Genomic DNA, 21,575 nt, shown 5'->3' on the forward strand with positions numbered 1-21,575 from the left:
CCTACCCACCCCTGCCTTCCCAAGTGCGTTAGAAACTGATTCTGACGCACCTTTCAAAGGTCCACAAGCAGCTTCTAATGCAGCATGAACGAGCAGGGCAGGAAATGCTGAAGCCCCATTTTCCGCATGTGCCTTGTGGCACACTACTCTGGATGGCGGCCTGGATGTTGACTGAGCATCTTTTCACTTATCACATTTCTTTCTAGGCATTTTGCTCTAGATATGTCCTCATTTCTCTTCTGTGCTGAAGATGCCAAACTGCACTCTGTTCAGCTGCTGCCTATGTATGAAACAGGTATGTTTACATGTTTACATAACACAATTGTGTTACGGCAGTTGTAATAGAAGACAGCTGTATTTCTAATGATATTAGATTAATGTAAGATAGGGGATTTGCCATGAACACCTTTGTTCAAAGCACAAATCTGTAGCTTATTTTAACTTCTGTGACATAAGAATACTGCTCATAGAAGTCATACTGCTTTTAAATTAAATTACTCATAATGTTATAAGAATAGTAAGCTGTTCTAATTAGATGCATATATAACACTCCAAATGACAATTTAAAAAAAAAATGCTTTCTGTTGGGAATTCTTAGATTTGGATATCTAAAGGCATAATCTTGTGCATGTTTAGACAGAAACTGGAGCATGCTGAGAGTTGTAGGCCTTTTTTTCTGTCTAAACATACATAGGATTGTGCCCTAAACGTCAGTAGGAAAGTAAAAATATTTCATCTTGAATTATGCATTGCAGTGACTTTGATAAAAATCTGTTTTATCACCTCAGCAGTTTTCTATTGCCTTCTCAACCTTTTTTGTAATCTGTTTTTTTATTGTTGTTGTTTTTTGTCAAAAACAGTTTTTTGACACTGTTATGGGATAAAACATACCAATATCAGGGGGAAATAGAAGGCAGAGGAGCCTATTAGATTTAATTGTTGGTGTACTCATGGGGGTGGGATGGGGAGAGACGACTGCAGAAGAGACGCTGTGGCAAGTGTGTGCAGGAAATCCAGGCTGGTGCATATTTTGTCCGCAGCTTGCATATCAGTGAGGAATAAATACCAATGAACGCTGCCAAGGAACTCTGAAGTGAATCCCATTGAACTCACTGGGGTTTACAGTAAATCAGTTTGGGATCAGGCTGTAAGTCTCTGCCTTGCTGTCTAGGTAGTTTACAAAGGGATCCCAAATAGGTTCTTTTCAAGGATTATCTCCATGGTGTGCTGCTTTTCAGGGAATACAGAGGTTTGCTTCCCTCAGTTTCTGAATGGCGTGTTTCCTTATTAGCTTAAAAAAATAAAAGAAAAAGTGATTAGTTCTTCCCAACCTGAACCGACAAAATACTGTTATATGAGGTGTGAATGTTGATTCTTGAATTCCGATACTATCTAGTTGCAATTCTACTTTAGTCTCAGGTTGGCATTTAGAGTGTACAAGTAGGACCTGCAGCAAAATGTTGCTGCAGCAATATCTTCTTCCAAGGTATTCCATTCTATTCCCTTCCCTGTCCTGGTTTCTTTTCCCCCAATAGACTGTCGATACTCTGTGCCCACTGAGCATGCTCAGTTCTCACTTTGCTGCTTTGGGAGTTTCCCCTTGTGAGGGACTTTCCTGAAGATTGTTTAGTACTTCTGCCAACTTCAGTGTTCCTCTGAACCTGCTGATGCCTCCTTTGTGCATAGATGGTATCATTTTGGCTACATACAGATTGGCACTTGGAGAATATTTGCTATTAGTGTGTAGGATCTTATTAGGTCTGCATTCTCCTTGCTGTTTTTGCAGTGCAATCCTATGCATGTCTACCCATTGGGACTTACTTGCAGGCAAATGAGTACAGGATTGCAGCTTTCAGCCTTTAAAAAACACTTGTAATATACAAAGTGCTGTACAATCTCTAGTGTACTCATTTCCACGAGAGACATGTGAGGTAAGGTCATGGTTATTCACCTTAACAGATGGGGGACTTAAGCACAGAGAGGTTGGCAGGCACTGTGCAAGAAGACCAGGATGGAGCCTAGAGCTGCACTCTTGAATCTAGGCCTCTCAGAACAAAGTCCAGCTTCATTTCCAATAGGCTACAGAGCCTTTTGTTGTACGTTTTGTCAGGCAGGTTTTCTGGGAGGAGGCGGGCCTTTTGTGCACCAGTGTGTATGCCTTGTGGTATCTCCCTCACTGTTAATCATGTTGCTCAAGTATCCATCTTTTTTTCAAAAGCCCACCAAACTCCTCTTCATATCCAGCCACCTGATCTGCATCTATAGATCTAGCTCTGTTACTGTGTGGAAACATGCATTTGTGTGCTTTCTTCATGTCTTTAAAAACAATGATGTAGTTTGCACATAACGCTAATCCATGGTAACCCATGGTTTGTTGTGCTACCAAGGGTTGGTCTGGCAGATGATCAACCAAACCATGGTTTGTTTTCTCAATCCCTGGGTTGGTTTTTTCCCTCCTCCTTTGCCGCTCCCTCACTGTATCCCAAATGCCTTTGCAGTGCCATAATATTAGTGTGTAGAGCAGCTGTGTATTTTTTACCACTCTTGCCTGCTGCCTCTGTAGCCTGGTGAAACAACCCACGAGCAACTCACAGTTCTGGGTTCACATATAATGGGCTGGCTTATATGATCAAAACAACCCACTGTGAGTTGTTTAAGCCATGGTGCAGATTGGGCAGACTTTACGTATTCAACAGCCAACTGAAGCTTGTGTCATGCAAACCCAGGGACCATGGGTTAGGCAAGGGATAAACAACCCTCACATAACCCACAGTCCTCGTATAACTCACAGTTTGCATGACATGACAAGCCGCACCCAGTCATTGAATATTTGAAATGGCCACCCACATGTGCTGCAGCCCACTGCAGCTTAAATAAACCGTGGTAGACTGTTCAATCATTCAAACCAGGTCAGTGACAACCCATGGTTTAAATAACCCAGAGTTCACAACCCAACAATAAACCATGGGTTCTCTTTCTGGGTTGTTCATGGTTAACAAATTAATATTATAATATTATATAATTTAGACTTGTGTGTTCCAATTGTGTGCTGTTAAGCATTCTTGGGTTTTTGTTACAACTGGTGCCTTTTGTACTAACTGGTTTGTTAACACAGCCACATTCACACATAACAACAACCCAGAATTCAACAACCCATACCACGACTTAGCGTTATGTGTGAACCAGGGCAGTGAGTTGACTGTCTTCCTGTCCATGGGACATTTTGAGCTCTCTTTTGCAGACAGAAAAAAATATTGGATATGAACTGAATGGAAACGACGGGTGCTTCCAGATGAAGCTGTTACTGGACAATCACACTATATAATTCACAGAATTTTGCAGGAGGGTCCTGACAACTTCATCTTCAATTTGTAGCCCTCCTGGGTTTTCCCACTACTTCTTCTGTCATTTTTCTTAACAGAAAAGTTCCTTTAAGGAAGAACAAATAAAATAGTGATACAATGCCCTTTGGTTGTTAGCAATAGGAACCCTCCATCTGGAAGCAGCCTTGTAGCAAATTGCTTAAGATTTGCAGCTCGGTCTTGTGCATGTTTACCCAAAAGTAAATCCTGTGACGTCCAACAGGACTGACTCCCTAGTAAGTGTGCTTATTGCAGCCCTCATTTCTAGCACATGGTGCATTCTTCTTTCATCTAGGGGATTCTGACAGCAGAGATTCAACTAAGCGAGATCCGCTGAGCCTGTTCTGCTTTTTCTCCCTGCCTCACATCGGATACCTTTACACAGTTGGTGGTAACTTGGTAGAGCTGATTTCTACATACCAGTATTCAGAGAGATCCCAGCAGGCGGTCCTCACCCCTCAATTCCTCCATGTCATCACAAGGTATTCCCTCTGTGTCCCTGAAGCTTGCCTTCTCCATTGCCCCTCCGTAAGGATCAAAAGGTCCCACGGGCAGTGCAAGCCCTCTTTGGAGAGACATGCCAGAGCCTTGAGCAGAGCCAGCCAGACTTAAAGAGTTCTTCCGGCAGCAAGCAAAGCCGTCTTTATTTTCAGTTCCTCTGTACCTCCTGGAGGCTTCTTTAAATACTGTTAAACTTGCAGTGCAGTATAAGGAAGGGGCAGAGGGGTCTGGTTTTCGGGAGGACGATGGAGGTCAGGAAAATATAGTGGAGGCTGATGGCTCCGATTTTGGCAGAGCTGTGCATCCATTCTGGGTTTCAGTCAGAACCAGCCAGAACTCTAAAGGAGCTACACAAGGTGCTGAACCTATTTTGGGGATAGGGTTCAGTAGCTTGGATGGTTCCTTCAGAGTTCTGCCTGGTACTGACTGAAACCCAGAATGGATGCACAGCCCCACTAAAATCGGAGCCAGTAGCCTCCACTGGGAAAAAGGCCCCCTCAGTAGGTATATCGATGGCTGTCTGGACTAGGTCTCCTGTTCTTGAGGATTACGCTCTGCATCGGGTCACTCCTTTTGTGGGCTTGTACCGAAGTATACTAACAGTTCTGCGTGCAGGTGGTGGTTTGTCCAAGGAAAAATGTTTGAATACTTGGGATCCAGTGCAGAATGCCTTGAATTCAATATTCTGGTTATGACCTATAAAATCGTATATGGCTTGGGACTGGGCTACTGAAAGAACGACTTCTCCCAAGCAAGCCTGCCTGATTCTTAAGATATTCGAGGGAGCCCTTTTCTTGGTACTGCCACCTTCTGAAGCATGTTTGATGGCAACGTAAGAGAAGGCCTACTCGGTGGCCGCTCCCTGGCTGTGGAAGTCCCTGCCGAAGGAGGCTAGGATCGCTCCCTCTTTGCTGTACTTACACCAACAAGCAAAGATATTTTTGTTCATGCTGGCCTTTGGCATGTAAGTGGGTCTGTTGGGCAGGATGCTGTTTTTATTCTGTGTTTTTACCTGTATTTTTAATGTATTTGTTAATGTTTTAACCAAGTTTTAATTTTAATTATAGTTCCTATGATAGTTAGCTGCCTTGAGTAGCATTTTCTTGGTGGAAAGGCAGGGTACAAATTAACTAAATAATGCCTGGTGGCCACACAGCTTGGTTGGCCACTGTGCAGATGTCTTTGCCCCCCTCATGGCTCTCATTTGCCAGTGCCCTCTCAGGAATTGGACCACGTGAGGTTTGCACCTCCAAGCCAGGGACTCCTGTAGCTGCTGCTCCTGGTTGTCGTGGCATTACCAGAAGGGCCACAGCTGGGCAACTTCTGCCCGCCAGCCATGGCTAGGATATGTGGGGGCTGAGGGGTTCAAGGAGTATCTACGTGTCGCAGCATTGACCTGTACAGAACCTTGGTCATAATGTCTTTTTTAACCCATCAAATTGCTCTTTTTCTCCCTTAGCAACAGCCTGCAGTGCTTCACAGTAAGATGCAGTGCAGCAGCCGCTCGTGATGAAGATCCGTACATTGATACAACACTGAAGGTGCACTGATTTGACCCTGAAATCAGCTCCTAAGTCTGATATTTTTTTCTGCAAAATTTACATCTGCATAATTGCAAAGCAATGGCAAATGACTTGCCTCCTATTCAGTACCTGTTCAGATGCTGTTTTCATCTGTTGGGATAAATTGGGAAGGGATGCTATAGACGTGGGGGATACCATTGCAAATGGACCCAACTAGTAAGCCTTAAACAGTGCCATATGCTTAAATTTTGCCCGTGGTGACTTACAACATCCTGGGATAAAGACTATCTGAAGGCAACTTAACAGTCACATTGTAAAAACAGGTTCTTAAAACCTATCCCAAACTTTCCCCAAATTCCTTGGAGTTTCAGTGTGCAGTATCCGGCCCTCCAGGGGTCACATTCTGACCCTCTTGAGTTCCCCGACTGGCCACACCCTGTCCCCGGACCACCGATCATTTGGCTTTTGTGGAACTTTTCCCCCATTCTAAAAGGTTGAAATGCCTCTCCTAAGCTTTAGTTACTGGCAAGAGGTTTGAGCTAAAATATGGTGAAGTTTTGGCCCTGCCCCTTTTACCTTTGGCTCTGCCCAACTGTGGAATGTGGCCCCAAAGAGCTTCTCCAGAATGGCATTTGGCACTGGGGCTGAAAGAGATTCAACACCTTTGCTGTAGATGCTAATATATTCCATAACAAATATTGCCTGAACAATCCCATTAAACATAGAAACTAGCAAGTTAGCACATCTGTTTCATGAAGATGATTTCCATTATGTTTGCTGTATGCATGGTGTACCCTTTGAAATACAATCACTCTTAGAATGTGAAACTGCATCCATTGTGCTGTTTCTTCCTCACTGCATGTGTGTCTCATGTGGAGAAATGCAGCGTTTCACCAGCAATGATGGCCATGATCACGGTTTGGAAATCATGCTACCATATTACCACCAGTGGAGTGGTGGTACATTTTGAAACGTAGGTGCTTATCATGGCAGTCCCCATAGATATGTCCCCAAGGAGAGTCTGAAATTGCAGGCTGCTGTGTTGATCCCTGTCAACAAACCTATTCTAGAAGTTTCCATCTACACCAGGAGCAGGTCTCTTGTAAAGCTAATGGACCTTAATTGCCCATTCAAGACCAAACCAGCACAAAATACTTTACATTGCAACAAGGAATAATATATTATTGCTGGGAAAATTCATTTCCCCATAGGTACTGTGAGGAGTGCAGCTAAGCTAAGACAGCAAATGCTGAGGGGGGTGGCAGATGATCTCAGCATCCCTGCTAATAAAAAAGTGCTGATGCTTTATCCCTGTGAGCCCTGGCTCCACTACACCAGTGATCACCATGCTAGCAACAATTGCTTCTATCTTGTATGCATTGGCAATTCATGTTTTACCTTTCTCCACCTGATTGTGGGTACGTCTAGTATAAGTCTGTACAGCTCGTGTGTGACAAGTCCTGTGTGAACAGCCCCTCAGTTGCTTAAGAATCCAGTTTTGCTGTGCACCGCAGTTATAAATCCCAGCAAAGTAGACACACCTGTGACAGCAAAGTATTTTGGGGCTTGCGCTGCCTCTCAGTTGAGTAACTAATAGTCCAAAGGGAGGCTGACAGAATTTAGGAAGATACTGTAAGCCAGGGGTAGGCCACCTGGTGCCTTGGAGATGTTTTGGACTACAATTCCCATCAGCCATGGCCATACTGGGAGGGGCTTCTGGAGAGCACCATAGGTTGCCTGTTCCTACTGTGAGGCGATCAAAACAACTGCACGCTCGCCCCAAAAGATAGTTGAAGATTTAGTCAACTCGCTAAAGATAAATTCTTGGTTTCTTTGCAGGCTTGTCCACCTGTGTTGCTGGATGTCTGTGCCTTGAGAATGCAGCTTTTCATAGGGCTGAAGGCGATCTCTCACTTCAAGAACCATGTCATAATTTTGACAAAAGCAGATTCTGAGGACATTACAGAGAGGAAAAAACCTTCCAGGAGACTGCTGTAAGCGTAGCCAGTTTTCTGCTTGGGAGGAGGCAAGTTTGTGGCACGTCTGGGCCCACGGGGCGGGGTGTGTGTGTGTGTGTGTGTGGAACGAGACTGCAATAGGTCTATCAGGAGTATGCGCTCCCAACCTTCCACTATTCCAGAAAGCATTCAAAGAGTTGAAAATACCCAAGCTCTAATTGTGGATTAAATATACCCATATACATACATACCCTTCTTTCAGCTCACGAAAGGCTGATAGCGTCAAATCCAAGGTTCCTTCAGAATCTCAGCCTGGCTGGAATCTATATATCGTGAACACAGCTCCAACTCTCCAACTTTATCGGGAAATGGTATTGTATTGCTCTGCTTTTGTTTCATTGACTTATGGCAGGGGTCATCAGTGTGTTTATTTGGTGCAATAGCCAGAGATGTCACTGAGCGATGCTTAAGCTGGAAGGTAACATCCCTCTAAGGGAGAGAACGCCAGCTTTCTTCTCCTTAATATGGAACAAAATATACCAGCATATTTGAGCTTAAGGCTCTTACTGCAGGAACTTAAGACTCAGGAGAGGCATTTCAACTTTTGAGAATGCAAGAAACTGCACAAAAGCAATTTGGAATTAAATATGAGGAAAGGGGGTGGGCTCAAGGGGAGGAGGCATGACCATCTGGGGAACCCCAGGAGGGCTTGTTTGAGGCCCCTGGCTTGAGAGTCTGCACCTTTTCCTTGGAGGAATAAGGCAGTCACCAGAAATCCTTGGGCAGGAACTCAACTGGCCATTTTCAGCTGAGGAAGCCAAGGAAAACCAGGTGCTGATGACCCCTGATAGCTATTTCCCTCAACCCTGAGGCTATCATGATAGTGCTGCCTTACCTGTTCTTGAGTGGAGAAAGTGGGAGCCCCCTAACAGTTGGTTTGGGCTCCAGATTGGCCCCGTGCAAAGCACGAAGTGGTTTCTGGAGGAGAGGAGCCAGCACTCCCACTGCCAAGAAGGGCCAATCCCTAGCATGTACATGCCAGAACCAGTCTTGGGAAGGAGAACAGTGGCACTGTCTCTTCTAGAGGGATGGTAGCTTCTGGTTTAAGTGTTGCTCAGCAGTGTGACTGGCTGTTGCACTGAATAAACAAACATTGCCTCTTACTTAACCTGTTCAAAGTGTCTTCGGTGAATATGATGGAAGAAGATGGTTTCAATGCAACCCTCCCTGGGAAGGCACAAACACATGGCCATTGACCATGCAGGGTGGGGGTGATGGGAGTTGTAGTCCGGCACATCTGGAGGGCACCAGGTTGAGGAAGGCCAACTTAAGGCTCAATCCTATGCATGTTTAGACAGAAAAACAGCCTACAACTCCCAGTATTCCTCAGATTCTGGTTGGGGAATGCTGGGAGTTGTAGGACTTTTTTCTGTCTAAACATGCCTAGGAATGCACCCTTATAGCAATCGAGTAAATGCCGTTAGCTGTCCTGGTCCAATATATATATTATGTTCACATATGTTTGCAACGGGGGTGTTTTCCTTCCATGATGGTGTGCCCTGTTTCTGCCCTAGGTAGAATACAGCAAGACTTATGAAAATGTAAGAACGGAGAGTTGCATCCACCTTCTAAGTGAGGCTCACTTATTAGTCAGAACAGCCTTAATGGACCCTGATCTGCAGGAATTGGAAGAGAAGGAAGACCTCCTAGCAGCATTTCGGGAAAGTTGTGCTCTCCTAGGCGACTGTTACAGCAGGTTTGGATTTTGTGTGAAATGTCCCCACTGTTTCCCCTACTCCTCTTTAAACCACAAGTAGAGACATATGCGCAAATGTGCGCGTGCACATGCGCACGCACACACCATCACTGGAGATGCGAGTCCCTGGAATAGCCATGTCTAAGCCTGATCTCCTTGCAAGACAGCTTTTGGCTATTATCTTCCTGAAGATGTGAGCATAGAACAGTCACAGCCTGCCCTCGGTCTGCAGCTTTGCTAAGAGAAATAAGAGAAAGTAGGACAGCTTGAGCCCATAGTATATACCAGACTTCCCCAGCCCAGATGAGTTGGGCTAACAACTCCCATCATCCCCAGCCAGCATCTGTGCTGATTCGGAATGATGGGAGTTGTAGCCCAGCCTGTCTGCAGCATGCCAGGTCGAGGACGACTTGGTCTCTGCCGCCTTCAGTGCCATTTTCTTTGTGGAAAGACAGGGTATAAATCAAATAAATAAAAACTATAAAAAGTATTTGGGGGAAAAAGGACCGTTGTCCCCTAGCATCATTAGTCAATTCTACATATGGAGGGACATGCAGCCACTGCTTTCTGGCCCAATCACAATTTACATGGGATATGGATCAAGGAGCAGCTTGAGCCTCTACTCAGCTGCCCACACTGTTGAAGGGGTCTTCCGTACATGCGAGAAGACTATAAACAGTTAAGAATCTCCATAGTTAATGTAACAGGGGTCTTGCCTTTACACCACCCCCACCACCCCATCTTCCTTTTGTTTCCCCTTAGTGTCTGTGTTCATGTCTCTCTGTCTTAAGCAAATGCATTGAGTTTTGGAGTGAGCAATGTTAAGAGAAGGTGTGATGGCTGGAGTTTGTAACTGTCTTTGTTAAACTGAAAATTCAAGAAACCTTAAATTAAAATAGAGAAGGATAGTGGTCCTTTATCGTTACTTCAGTTCTTGAATGCTCCACAGAGTCGTCTCTCACTCCGCATCAAATGGCCTTTTAGAAGCAATTTGGTTGCTAGTCAGTGGAAAAAGTGAGTTTATTGTAGGGATCTGTGTTTAATATCAGTCTATCACATTGCTGTGTAAACCTGTTGCCAACATGACCTTAGTTCCAGCGTAACAATACATTTATAGATCATTTCTTTTCTTTCTAATGCACTTCTGGTAAGATACATGGATCTTCATATGATGGTTCTTGTGGTTTTGGGTGGCCTCTGCATTTTCAGATTTCACACCAAAGACTTCCACCTTGCACTGCCTTACTACAAGATGTCTGGTCTATCCATGACTGAAGTTCTGAAGCGAGTAGATTCAACAGTTGAAGATAAAGCACAGAAATATGGAAAGGGCTTTATATTTTACTTGCATCATTCCCTTTATGAGGACATAGACGAGGAGCTGAGTGAAGTAAGACAATGGATGTTTTTTCCTCCCTTTCGTCATAGGAAATGACTTACATGTTGTGTTCAGCTGTTTCTTTCACTCGCGACAATTGTCTGTTTGTGTGAGCAGTATAAACTGTGAATTGGGAGCGCAGGCATCTTTGCAGAAGCAACTTCCAGATGTACCTTTTCAAAATATGGCAGGCATTGCCCATTGGCATAGTCAGTAAGCCTTTTGCTGGCATGTCAAGTCACCCTCATGTGAAATAAATTACTTTTATGAGTGTGAATATCCAAAAGTAGCATCTGAATTGGGTCTTATAAAAAGAGCTTCTGTCTGTCAATCTTAGAAAGTTACATTTTATATTCCATTTTATATTGCTCGCCTTCCTTTTATGAGATGCAAAAGGTGTGTTGATGTTTAGACCAGTTCAGGAAAAGGCATTAGCGGCGGGTCACCTTCTAAATAAGAAGCTCTTTATCTGAAAAAGAGGTGACTTGTTTTTACCTGGACTTCAGGGTGGGTGTTGTAGCACCAGCTCAGACTTCTCTCTGCCATGAATGGAGAAATCAAAGAGAAGCCTATTGGCCTCAGGCTCTTTCCTCTCCACCATCATCCCAATATATAAAATGGGGATAATACTGTCCTTCTATAAAGATTACTAAGGGAATTATGTGAAGTGTTTTGAGTACTTAGAAAAAGCTATACAAATATAAAGCAGTGTGAAAAGTGTGAAAATGTAGCACACCGCTATTTGTGCCAAAAGAGTGACTTATCTATGACTCCCTAATAAGTACATGGGGAAGTCAGATTTGAAGTAGATGTCCCAAATCAAGAGCATTGTAAGGGAGTCAGGTGGTTTCCATCCACTTCGCTAATGAGCCAAAGAATGGTTTCGCCTGATCCTGCATTTCAAATTGTTTTTGAAATGGATCAATTATTTTATGTATTTATTGCTAGCAATGATTATATACCACTTTATTTGCTAAAAAGCCATCAAGGCGGTGCACAACAATTTAAAACAATAAAACCATAACACAATAAAAACAAGAACATTGAAAACAGTAAAACATAGGGAAAGCAATCCTATGGCCCTTAGGCAGTGTCAGGGGCCATGGGATAGTTCGGATTCCTGGAGAGGCAGCCAGCACTCCAACCTTGGACCCAGGAGTCCAAGCTCCCCGCTCCCTCCCTTCACAGCCAGCGTCAAGGGAACCGCGCTGGCTGCCTCTCCAAGCTCACAAAAGTGACTTCTGAGAGGACGGAAAGGGGGCCGTTCTGGAGGAGGGGCTGGGGAGACCAGCTTACAAAATATCCTTTGGCCTCCCCAGCTTCCTTCCTGCAGAGTTCCAGCTAGATGGGCAAAAAAGCCCGTCTAGCAAAAATGCAGAGTGGGAGGAGTGCAGAGGCGAAGATCACCTCTGCTTCTCCTGCTGGGCATAGGATGCCCATCAGCCCCCGAATAGGATTGCACCCTAAAACTACATAATTTAAAAGGCTAAATTTAAAAGATGTGTCTTTCTAAAAGCCAAGAGAGGAGAGGCCAACTGTAGTTCTTAAGGGAGCGCAATTAGTACTATTCCATTAGTACCCCTGAAGTGTTTTGGTTAAATGGCATGGAGCATTCATGAGTGGAGAGAGGCCTTGTATTGGAAATGAAAGCATGGCCAAGATTTATTTTAAGCATCTGTTTATTTTACCAGGAACTGGCAGCAAAAGTGCTGCAAATATTTCACCTTGCCGAGCCAAACCAGATGCCCCATGTCATCTGCAGTCCTTGCCTGAAAAACGTCTGTCCTAAACTGGCGATGGAATATCTAACAATGGTAGAAACGGTTGTGCCATCTATTGTGGTGACACTCGCCAAGGCTTCTATGGCTCTGGAAATGGGGGATCGGGATCGATGTAAAAATGAACTGGACAACTACACAGAGGTACAGACTGCTGGTACATAACAGTAGTTTTATGTCCAGGGATCCTCCATACAGTGGACGTAAACAGAGGGAATCAAAAGTTCTTGCAGGAATCCTGTTCCCCGTTCAGACAGTACACCATTTGCCAGAGCCTTCTGGAGGTTTTTGCCCTGCAGGCGCTTTCCTCTGTTCCCTGCTTTGTGGAAACGGGGAATAGAGGAAGAATAGTAACTCGGTGGTAGAGTGCATGCTTTGCATACAGGAGGTCCCACCGTCAATCCTTGGTATCTCCAGTTAAGAGGATCAGGTAGCAGGTGTCAGGAAAGCACTGCCTGAGTTTTCCTAGGTAGCCACTGCCCATCGATGTTGATGATACTGGACTAGATGGACCAGCGTTCAGACTCTGTATAAGGCAGGTTCCTCCATTCCTGCTTGTGGCCCATGTGAAGAGGAGAATGGATTGTCTTGGTGTTTTGTTCTCCACTTGAGCGGATAGTTCTGCCTGTTAGGTGGGAGTCTGGAGTAGATGGCTGTTCAGGTTCGTTCCAAATGTAGCCTTCTGTGGCTAGCGTTAATTGAGAATTTTCTGGAAGACAGGCTTATTGTGGCATCTTTCAATATCCTTCCTCTTCTTTACCCCAAATATCGCCTTTCCCACACAGCTAGTTTGCACATCACGGTTGCAAATCATGGGTCACAGAATCATAGAATAGTAGGGTTGGAAGGGGCCTATAAGACCACTGAGTCCACCCCCCTACAAGTTGCCGGGATGCACACTGTGCACGAGTCACTTCTGTTTACTGTAAAGAACCTCCGATTGGAGGTTGTCAGTGTGACATGTGAACCTGTACCAATGGGTTGTTAGCGACTAAACAACCCAGCAGTTAACCCATGGTTAATGATGTTACCAGTGTAATATTTAACAGTGGTTAGGCCTAGTAGAGAAAACTGAGGCTGCAAAGGAGGAGGGGAGGGGCAAGGGAATATGCCACTCCATAGCCTGCTCCATAGATAAGCAGTCAAGGAATGTTGCATCTGCACTGGCCTGTAAAGATGGGTGTGATCTAGACATGCCTTTTTGCCATGGGCTGTGTTTGTGGCACAGTTCAGAAAATAAAGTGTGAATCAGCCCTCGTTCCAAGTATAGAGGGCTAGAAGCCAAGATCTAGATCTTCTATTGCTTTTTTTGTCAACAGATGATGCTGGTGTGTGGTTTTATTGTGGAGCCAAGACTTCTAAGACAGCAACTTAAAGGGCAAATTATCCCGACTGCACTTGCTGTTTACCTCCGGGAGATGAGACCTGGATTCCTTGTGGCTTCAGTATTGGCTTTACATGAGAACAATAAAATTGAGTTTGAAGAAGCAGACTCCTATATCAAGGCCAGTTGCTTAACATTTTTGCCCGCTTTAGCCCATTTTACAGTTTACTTAGAACTTCACAAACAGCGCTGTTCCCATCCCTAGACTTCATAATTAAAGGACAGAAACTACATATAAAGTCAGAGTTCTTCTCATACAGCTACCTAAACAGCTAGGAAAAAAGGAACGGTTCCTCCTGTGCAAGCACTGGGTCATTACTGACCCCTAGAGGGATGCCACTTGCACTGACGTTTTCATAGCAGACTATAGCGGGGTGATTTGCCATTGACTTCCCCAGTCGTGACTACCTTTCCCCCAGCAAGCTGGGTACTCATTTTACCGACCTCGGAAAGATGGAAGGCTGAGTCGACCTGAGCTGGCTACCCAAGACCCAGCTTCTGCTGGGATTGAACTCGGGTCGTGGGGAGAGTTTCGGTTGCAACACTGCCGCCTACCGCTCTGCGCCACACGAGGCTCAAACAGCTAGAGAAGAGCATAATTAATTCAGTACCCAAAGGAGCTATTATCTGTGGAAAGCATAGCTGTCAAATATCTTCCTCCTTTGCTTTCAGCTGGGGAGAACTTTGCAGAATTCAAGGAATAGCTCCTGAGTCAGTTCACTAATTTTACTCTATGGAAACTGTACCTAACCATCCTTGGGTATCCATTCATAGGTGAACTTAATGTGTGAACAGGTGATCATAGTTAATGGCCAGCAGCAATTTTCATGATCACAAACTGGAAGAAATACTGTCGTCCTGGGAGAAGTTTCTGGACTTATCAGTGACCTACCTGGTACACATATTAAGGTGGTCCATGCAATTACATACCTCGGTTAGGTCAGAACTTCACACATTGAAATACACATTTTGCAAACTAGCTCTTGGGCACACCTAGCTGTTTTCTCTGTATTTCGCCCAATAAATGAATACTGAGACGTCTGTTGTCACCCTATTTAATGTTTCTGAGAATCCCATTGTTTTGGCTGTTATGTGGGCTGTGTGCATGGATGACATGTGCTGCATATCAGAGGGCTAGCGGCTTGTAACCTTTTAACAGCTCCTTCACTTTAGTATTTTGAAATGCAGATGCTGAGTGCCAAGGATGAAGATGCTGTTCCCCAGCTCTTAGTGGACTTCTGGGAAGCTCTCCTTGTAGCATGTGCCCAGGAAGACATTGTACAGGAGCTGCATTTAAAGCTTGCTACACAGTATATTTGGAGGCTGTCAAGGAAGCAGTCACCTGATACTAAGCCACTAAAAACTACTGAAGATCTGGTAAAACTGTCTATGTGTGTCTGTCCATGTGTGTGTATATGAGAGAGAATGAATGAATATATGTATGCAGGCAGGTGCATACCAAAAACAATAACGTATGAAAACAGCGCTTTGTTAACTCTTTGTGTTGATGCTTAGCCAATCCTCAACCCCATTGCTATCTTAAATAAATCTGAAGGTGAAGTGATAGCATCAAATAAAGAACACATTTTTTTAAGTACAGGATGCAAAGAGCTCTTTGCATAATAAAAATAAAACACCAAGGGAAACCAGATTCTGCAACCTGAATAAATGATACCACTTAAAGGCATTATCCATCCCCTCCCATGCATGCAACTGTACACATATAGATCCATCCATCCGTGTTTCTCCCCAGAGAATGCATGCAAGTAAGTTTCTCAGCTTAGAAGGAAGGGGTGATTAATGACCAATGTAAACTTGCCTTGATCACTGAACTTTGGTTTACCCTGAATTGTTTTTTAAGACTTCACCAGACAATGCTTGTGTCAAGGGCTTCTCGGAGGCCTCTCTCAGTCTAATCCAGTAGCCAAGTCCAGACACAGACAAATGGATTCTTTTCAAAGCTTTATTCCTCTTTTACAACTTAACACCTCTACTGTTAGCAATTAGATATGAGCAGCAGAGTACCTATGCCCTACGTTGAAACAGTTGGTCCCCGTTTGAAAGGGAATTACTGGCAGACCCCCTGAACTTAAGGACTAGGGAGAGTCCCTCCCCTTTTCCCTTGGATCCTCTGGGCGCAGCCATTGTTTGCACGCCAACCGGGCACTATGCCTCCTTTCTGCGCCCTCCATTTGGCGCTGCTCTCTGTGTCGGCGTCACGCGTCCACCAAGTCTGCTTCCCGCGCTCTGTCACTCCCAGGACTGCTATCTAAGCTAGGAATGCTGGTGGGAGGAATTTCCGTCAGCTGTTGGCCCTGGGAAAGAGGAACGCACTCCTCTCCCAGGAGCGACTCCTCTTCCTCAGAATCAGAACTACTCTGGGATTCTGTGGGCTCAGTGTCCACCCTGACAGCTTGCACATTTTTTGGTCTTACTTTTGCAGACACCAGGGGCTAGAAACTTACTCTTAAGTCACTGCTGTGATTTAAAACATGCTCAGTCCCATGGCTTGTGCTTCAGTCACAAAAGCATGGCGTGTGGCCCTGACCTTTAATGAACAATTCCTTAAGATCATTGCTTGCTTGAAGGGGAGAACGCCCTATCAATTATTCGTCTTTCCAAAATCAAACCCATTTTTACTCCCATCTACTATTTGTGCCCTACATAGAACTGTGATAGTTTTATATGTTCGAAAATAAAAACCACAGCCTTGAGCTGTGGAATGCTTGTGGCCAACTACCTTGGTCCCGTGACTTGTGGTCATGTTGGCTTCTAAACTGCCCATGCCTCCAGGATAGCTGCATATCACCGTAAGTTAGATTTGTGTAGTTTGGAGATGAATTGCAAAGTATTCAATCCCTCACCCATTCTATTGTAAATCTAAGTTTGCACAGGAAAAATAGGACACCACTCTTCCCTGCATTGATCTTCGAATACAAAACTATTTGTTTTCTACACTGGCATTTGTTCTATGCTACTTCCCTGTCTTCTCAGTCCCCAGCACCATTGGAGCTCTCTGACTGATGTGGGCAACTATGAAGACCAATGCAAACAACGTCCGGCGGGCCTTGCTATACCTAACAGGAGAGTCCAACCCCCTGCATTGAGCAGGGGGTTGGACGCGATGGCCTTGTAGGCCCCTTCCAACCCTACTATTCTATGATTCTATGAGAGAGGATGGCTCATGTAATTCTTCGCTCTCTCCAATATGAAAACAAATTAGTATATTTAATCCAAAGGGATTGTTGGTACCTTTTTGAGGTGTTTATGGGCAGTAAAGGAAGATATCTACAAAACTGATAGTGAAAATATCCATCTGTTCTTCTAGATACACAATTGGCTGTCAAGTAAGGATGACCAGTTTAATAAGAGGTGCTTCATTGCAGTAAATGCTAGATGTGACTTGGGAATCCAGCATAAAAGTGCTTAAAGTGCTGGTGGCTTTTTCTTGCCCCTTTTTATTTTGTATTTTTTCCAGATAAATTCTTGTGGTCATTATGGACTGATTTTTCCTTGGGTTATATTCATGATGTCATTAGCACCTCCTTCTGATCAGAAAAATTCTGAAGACCTTTCAAAATTACAGGTATGACTTCATTTTCATTGTCATCTTTCTCTCTCTCTCCGCAAATACACCTCAATCTCATTGAACATGGGTACGTGTTAGGCTGCTGCCTGCATGCAGACATGCAAGCTTTCTCATCTGGAGTGGAGAAAGGCTGAACTTACAGTGATGTTTAACAGACAGCAAGAGACCCCATTACCTGTCTTTGTAACAGCTGAGATAACAAATTGTACTAGTGTTTGTTCTTTAATTGTCAGAGGTGTACACGAATGTTGTAATCCATTTCATATATCAGCCTTGTAAATAGGTCCACAAAATTTACTAGCCTGCCCCCACCACACACACACACACACTTAGCCTCCTAGGAGCTGGCAGAAGAGGGAATGAGAATTCTGTTCCTCCTCCAACAGCCTCTATGCTGGATACAGAGGGAGGAGTCTTTCCACATCTGGGAGTCTACTTTGTTTCTGTACTTGAGCACAGAGGAAGGATGGAGCGCTCCATGCCCCTCCCCACGCCAGCTTGGTCACTCAGCTGTGTGCAATTCCATGCATTTGCCTGCATGCAATTCTGTCTTATGGCTTCCAGATGACTGCTTAAGTACAAGATTGTCATCTAGAATTACTGCTTTGAAATACCAATTGGTTGTTTCTTCCACATTTTTAATGAAAAATATCCTACCTGGGAAACACAAGTAAGCTTGTTTGATCATTGTGGCATGAGAGGGTAATTAGATTTCTCCAGGAGCAGCTGATACATATAAATGAAGCATCTCTAGCCCATCAGGTAACTGCAATGCAAAGCCTTTCTAGACTTTTCTCTTACACTTTTAAAACCCTTCAGTTTTAAGCTGATTTATCTGAGAGTAAAGCCCACTGGTTTCATTTGGGCTGACTTACTGGATGGAATTCCATGTATGCATGCTTCAGATCAGGCTGGGAATCTCCCAGTATGCAATAAGGGAAACTATTCTGTGCAAGGAGAAACAGTTGCTGCTTCTCCAATCTTTGTGCAGAGCACACTGAAAGAGGGAATCAACAAGCAAATAGCAAAGGTAACTTAAGGCTTAATATGAACAAGACAAATTCAAACTTGCATCTGCTTCAATATTTTGTGGCTTACCTGGTCTGCCAAACGGTTCTTAAAGCTGAAAACATTGCTTCAGGGAGAACTGTATTATCTGCATAACTTTTTTAATAGTGGATGTGTTCAGAAAGTCCAAATCAAGGCTGGTATGGCTTGGGGCTTCCCCCATTTTGTCTTAAATTCCAAATATAATGTGTCTGTTTCCTCACTTTCCTTCAGTCTCTCTTATGTGGTCCATCCTTCAATATACCTTCCATTTTGCCATTCTTGGAAACCCTTCCCGAAGATACTATTTCTGGTCTGAGCATCCATATTCTTTGCAGTACACGGTTAGGACAATATGAGAGAACCATTGATAAACTTCTGGAGATATGCCCTGAAGCAGTCATACCCTATGCACAGCATGAGTTGAAGGATGAACGTCAGGTGAGCTTGAATAACTTTTACTTTAGTCTTTGCTCTGTTGTCCTTTCTCCTTAAACCCATAAACAAAACACTGCAGAGGGGTTCATACAGCTGTTTGTTTTGGTAATGCCTTTCCTTTAACATGCTCAGTTTCCCAAACATTTGTTTAAAATGTGTTTAATGAAGCACATCTATCCAATATTTTTTTAAAGCCTGAGCAAAGTTAAAGCATATGTTGAACAAGCCTTTCTTTCACATGGTGTTCTGTTGGGAAGATGAAATTGGCATACTTTCAGGAACACACACTAGCACACCTAGGAGACCGTTTTATTGCTTTCCTGCTGCACTTTCCCTAGCCATGGTTCCCAGGCATACTTTGCCTTGTCACACTTCCATGTTACAAAGTAATTATGCTCCTGCTCTCCTGGAATGTCACATATACCCAGTGTTTGCTGAATGTTGCATTGTTATTGAAGGGTATTGTCGTTCCATCTGCAACATAGTATGTAGGTCGTGCTGAAGTCATCTCATGCAAGTATGGAATTTGACATTGTGCTGGGATGCTGAAATAGGCTTGAAAGAACAGTGCCTGGTGAAATCTTATACCAGCCTTCACCAACCTAGTACCTTTTGGACTTCAGCTCCCATCAGCCCCAGTCAGGATGGCTGATGATCAGGAATCCTGGGAGCTGTAGTCCAAAATATCTGGAGGGCACCAGGTTAGGGAAATCGGTCTGAGACCTAGAATGGAGCTGGGGCAGCATTTTCAGTATCCTGCATTTTTCCTTGCACCATCCTATGAAAGGGGGAGGGGGGAATAAATTAAGCAAAATAAGCAAATATATGCAAACCTAAATTGCATGAGTTTATAATGCAGGTCCCACAATTCAGCTTCTCCTGGCTCAGATTACATTGCTCTGTATTCTGCGTTCTTGAATCACATGAGCTTGCCTTTTCTCTGACCTCTTAATTGCACTAGAGGGAGCTATCATCACTTTCACTGTTATTAAGTTTTAAAGCAATCATGCCAAGTTATACCTTGCAAATATAAAAAGCATTCTGGCATATAAACATCTCTCCACTTAAGACACCAGTTACTGTGATTTGTTGCTTTTTAAAATGTTGTGTTAAGCAGTGAAGAGGGTGGATTAATTCAGACATAGCACTCTTTGACTTTCTCTTTGGGTCTTGTTTCATGGCTGGCTTAGGCTCTGTGGTGGAACAAACTCCTTCCTGAGCTCTGCAAGAGAACCAGACAAGCTGGCTATAACTATCCTGTACTCCTGTCATCCTTGCAAGGTATGCAGATGTGCTTTTACTTGGAGGTTTGTGGACAGGCAAGAGGCTTTGCAGTGAATTGAAGTTTTCAGATGTATGGGTGGATGCTGCAGGGGACCGGCACTGTAATGAAATGTATTGAAGTATTGGATTTGGTGCAGATGGGATGTTTTTGTTAGGTAGATACACACACTTCTGCATAACATCACAACATTGTGAGGGGCTAAATTTAATTAGGCATACTAAGGATTTGGTGACATTGTGTTTAAACATGGTATCTGTATCTTCTTTATCCAGACACGTTAGCTGTCATTGCTGTGGAACTGGAACTGAGGGACTTCATTAATGTTTTACCAGAAGATGGGAATGTAGCTTTTTTCCTGCCACACCTGCTTCAATGCAGCAAAAAGAGGCTAATGACCTAAACACAACCAGGAGCATTGCATGATCTTCAGCAAACCTTTGGGAGGGGAAGTATTCAAATGGACACCTCACAATGCAGCAATAAATTTAGAACTTTAGGTGTTTTGATCTCCTAGCATCTCCCCATGTATAGGGGAAGAGTGGGGTTTAATGTTGCTTTCAAAGGCTTTGCCTAGTTCCGCTCTGGCCTGAAATCCCTGTTAATGATAACTCCAAAACATTATACAGAGCATCTTCTTACTGTTTTTCCTGGCGATAGCTTTACAGTTGCTAAACTGCTGGTGTTGAAAGTGAGCTAGATGGAAATGGTGGACCAAATTCTGCACTAGGTAAACATTCTAAAGATACCTTTGTTATGGATGTAATTCAGGTTTTTCTTTTTCTAAGCATCAGTGTGTCCTGGATTGTCTTAACAGTCCAAACATCCGATATCTGGCATCCAAAGGAATGTTTCACTGTCCCTACAACCATGAATACAAGTGAGAGCAACTTCTCATACACCTTGGCTTCACTTCTGCAGCGCCAGAGCAAGGAGTTTATATCTGGATTGGATCTACAGTGTCCTGTTTCATCTTCAAGATGGTGGTGGAGCTATTTTATAAGCTGGGCCTATCTAGCATCACAGTCTTTCTGCACCAATAATGACAAATGCTGTTTAATCTGCCTTTAAATTTTTCCCTCTCTATATTTACAATTTGTATAAAGTATGATTAATCTTCAAACTTGGATTATTTCTATAGAGGACATTTTAAAAAAGGTTTCTTTAACAGAATTGCTGTGAAATGATTAGGACAAAAGGAGTAATTATTCTTTCTGTGACATTGCTAAACTCGTTTTGTTTAGAAGTCCTATTTTTGTTATGATCACTTTGGATTAAAATATATCACTTGGAAATCAACGTTGAATAGCTCATCTTGTCGTAGTAGATAATTTTTTCCCCCAAAGCCATTCAGTGATGAGAGTGTAGCTCACGAACCACCTTCACTTGCCCTCTCAGTGCTGTAGATGATAAAAAGTAAATTCGGTGAGTTTTCAAATTAACCTTTGATTTGAGTTAATGCATATTTTAATGTATGTATTATACTCTGAAGACATTATCATGAGCTGCTATTACATTTAATGCTTTCATTCATTTTGTCATGGCTGATAATTTAACACAATGACTGGTTCATACATAA

The 21,575-nt window shown here is 43.6% G+C and overlaps 2 protein-coding genes across 4 annotated transcripts in view; one reads left to right on the top strand and one right to left on the bottom strand.

Moving 5' to 3' along the window:
• HPS3 (HPS3 biogenesis of lysosomal organelles complex 2 subunit 1) overlaps positions 1 to 21,299 on the top strand; it is a 29,785-nt gene extending 8,486 nt beyond the window's left edge. Inside the window, exons 4-17 of one of the 3 annotated variants that reach the window (XR_014789599.1) lie at positions 207 to 295; positions 3,658 to 3,844; positions 5,323 to 5,404; positions 7,226 to 7,380; positions 7,607 to 7,715; positions 8,919 to 9,100; positions 10,310 to 10,490; positions 12,170 to 12,400; positions 13,576 to 13,761; positions 14,829 to 15,017; positions 17,119 to 17,226; positions 18,615 to 18,717; positions 19,905 to 19,995; positions 20,272 to 21,293. Coding sequence is in view for 2 of the 3 variants with exons in the window: in XM_084847256.1 (XP_084703382.1) it covers positions 207 to 295; positions 3,658 to 3,844; positions 5,323 to 5,404; positions 7,226 to 7,380; positions 7,607 to 7,715; positions 8,919 to 9,100; positions 10,310 to 10,490; positions 12,170 to 12,400; positions 13,576 to 13,761; positions 14,829 to 15,017; positions 17,119 to 17,226; positions 18,511 to 18,717; positions 19,905 to 19,995; positions 20,272 to 20,399 (2,125 nt within the window). In the remaining variant the exon portion in view is untranslated. Of the gene's footprint in view, positions 1 to 206; positions 296 to 3,657; positions 3,845 to 5,322; positions 5,405 to 7,225; positions 7,381 to 7,606; positions 7,716 to 8,918; positions 9,101 to 10,309; positions 10,491 to 12,169; positions 12,401 to 13,575; positions 13,762 to 14,828; positions 15,018 to 17,118; positions 17,227 to 18,510; positions 18,718 to 19,904; positions 19,996 to 20,271 lie in introns of all 3 variants that reach the window. The other 2 variants (XM_084847256.1, XM_084847258.1) reach the window with 2 other exon arrangements.
• The window catches only part of CP (ceruloplasmin), a 48,090-nt gene continuing 46,704 nt past the window's right edge, over positions 20,190 to 21,575 (bottom strand). Inside the window, exon 19 of the mRNA XM_084847255.1 lies at positions 20,190 to 21,396. Within this exon, the coding sequence (XP_084703381.1) occupies positions 21,366 to 21,396 (31 nt within the window). The 3' untranslated portion in view covers positions 20,190 to 21,365. The remainder of the gene's footprint in view (positions 21,397 to 21,575) is intronic.

The sequence above is a fragment of the Heloderma suspectum genome, chromosome 3, assembly GCF_057233095.1.
Source record: "Heloderma suspectum isolate Gila_16-S chromosome 3, 16-S_ref, whole genome shotgun sequence".
Taxonomy (NCBI): domain Eukaryota; kingdom Metazoa; phylum Chordata; class Lepidosauria; order Squamata; family Helodermatidae; genus Heloderma; species Heloderma suspectum.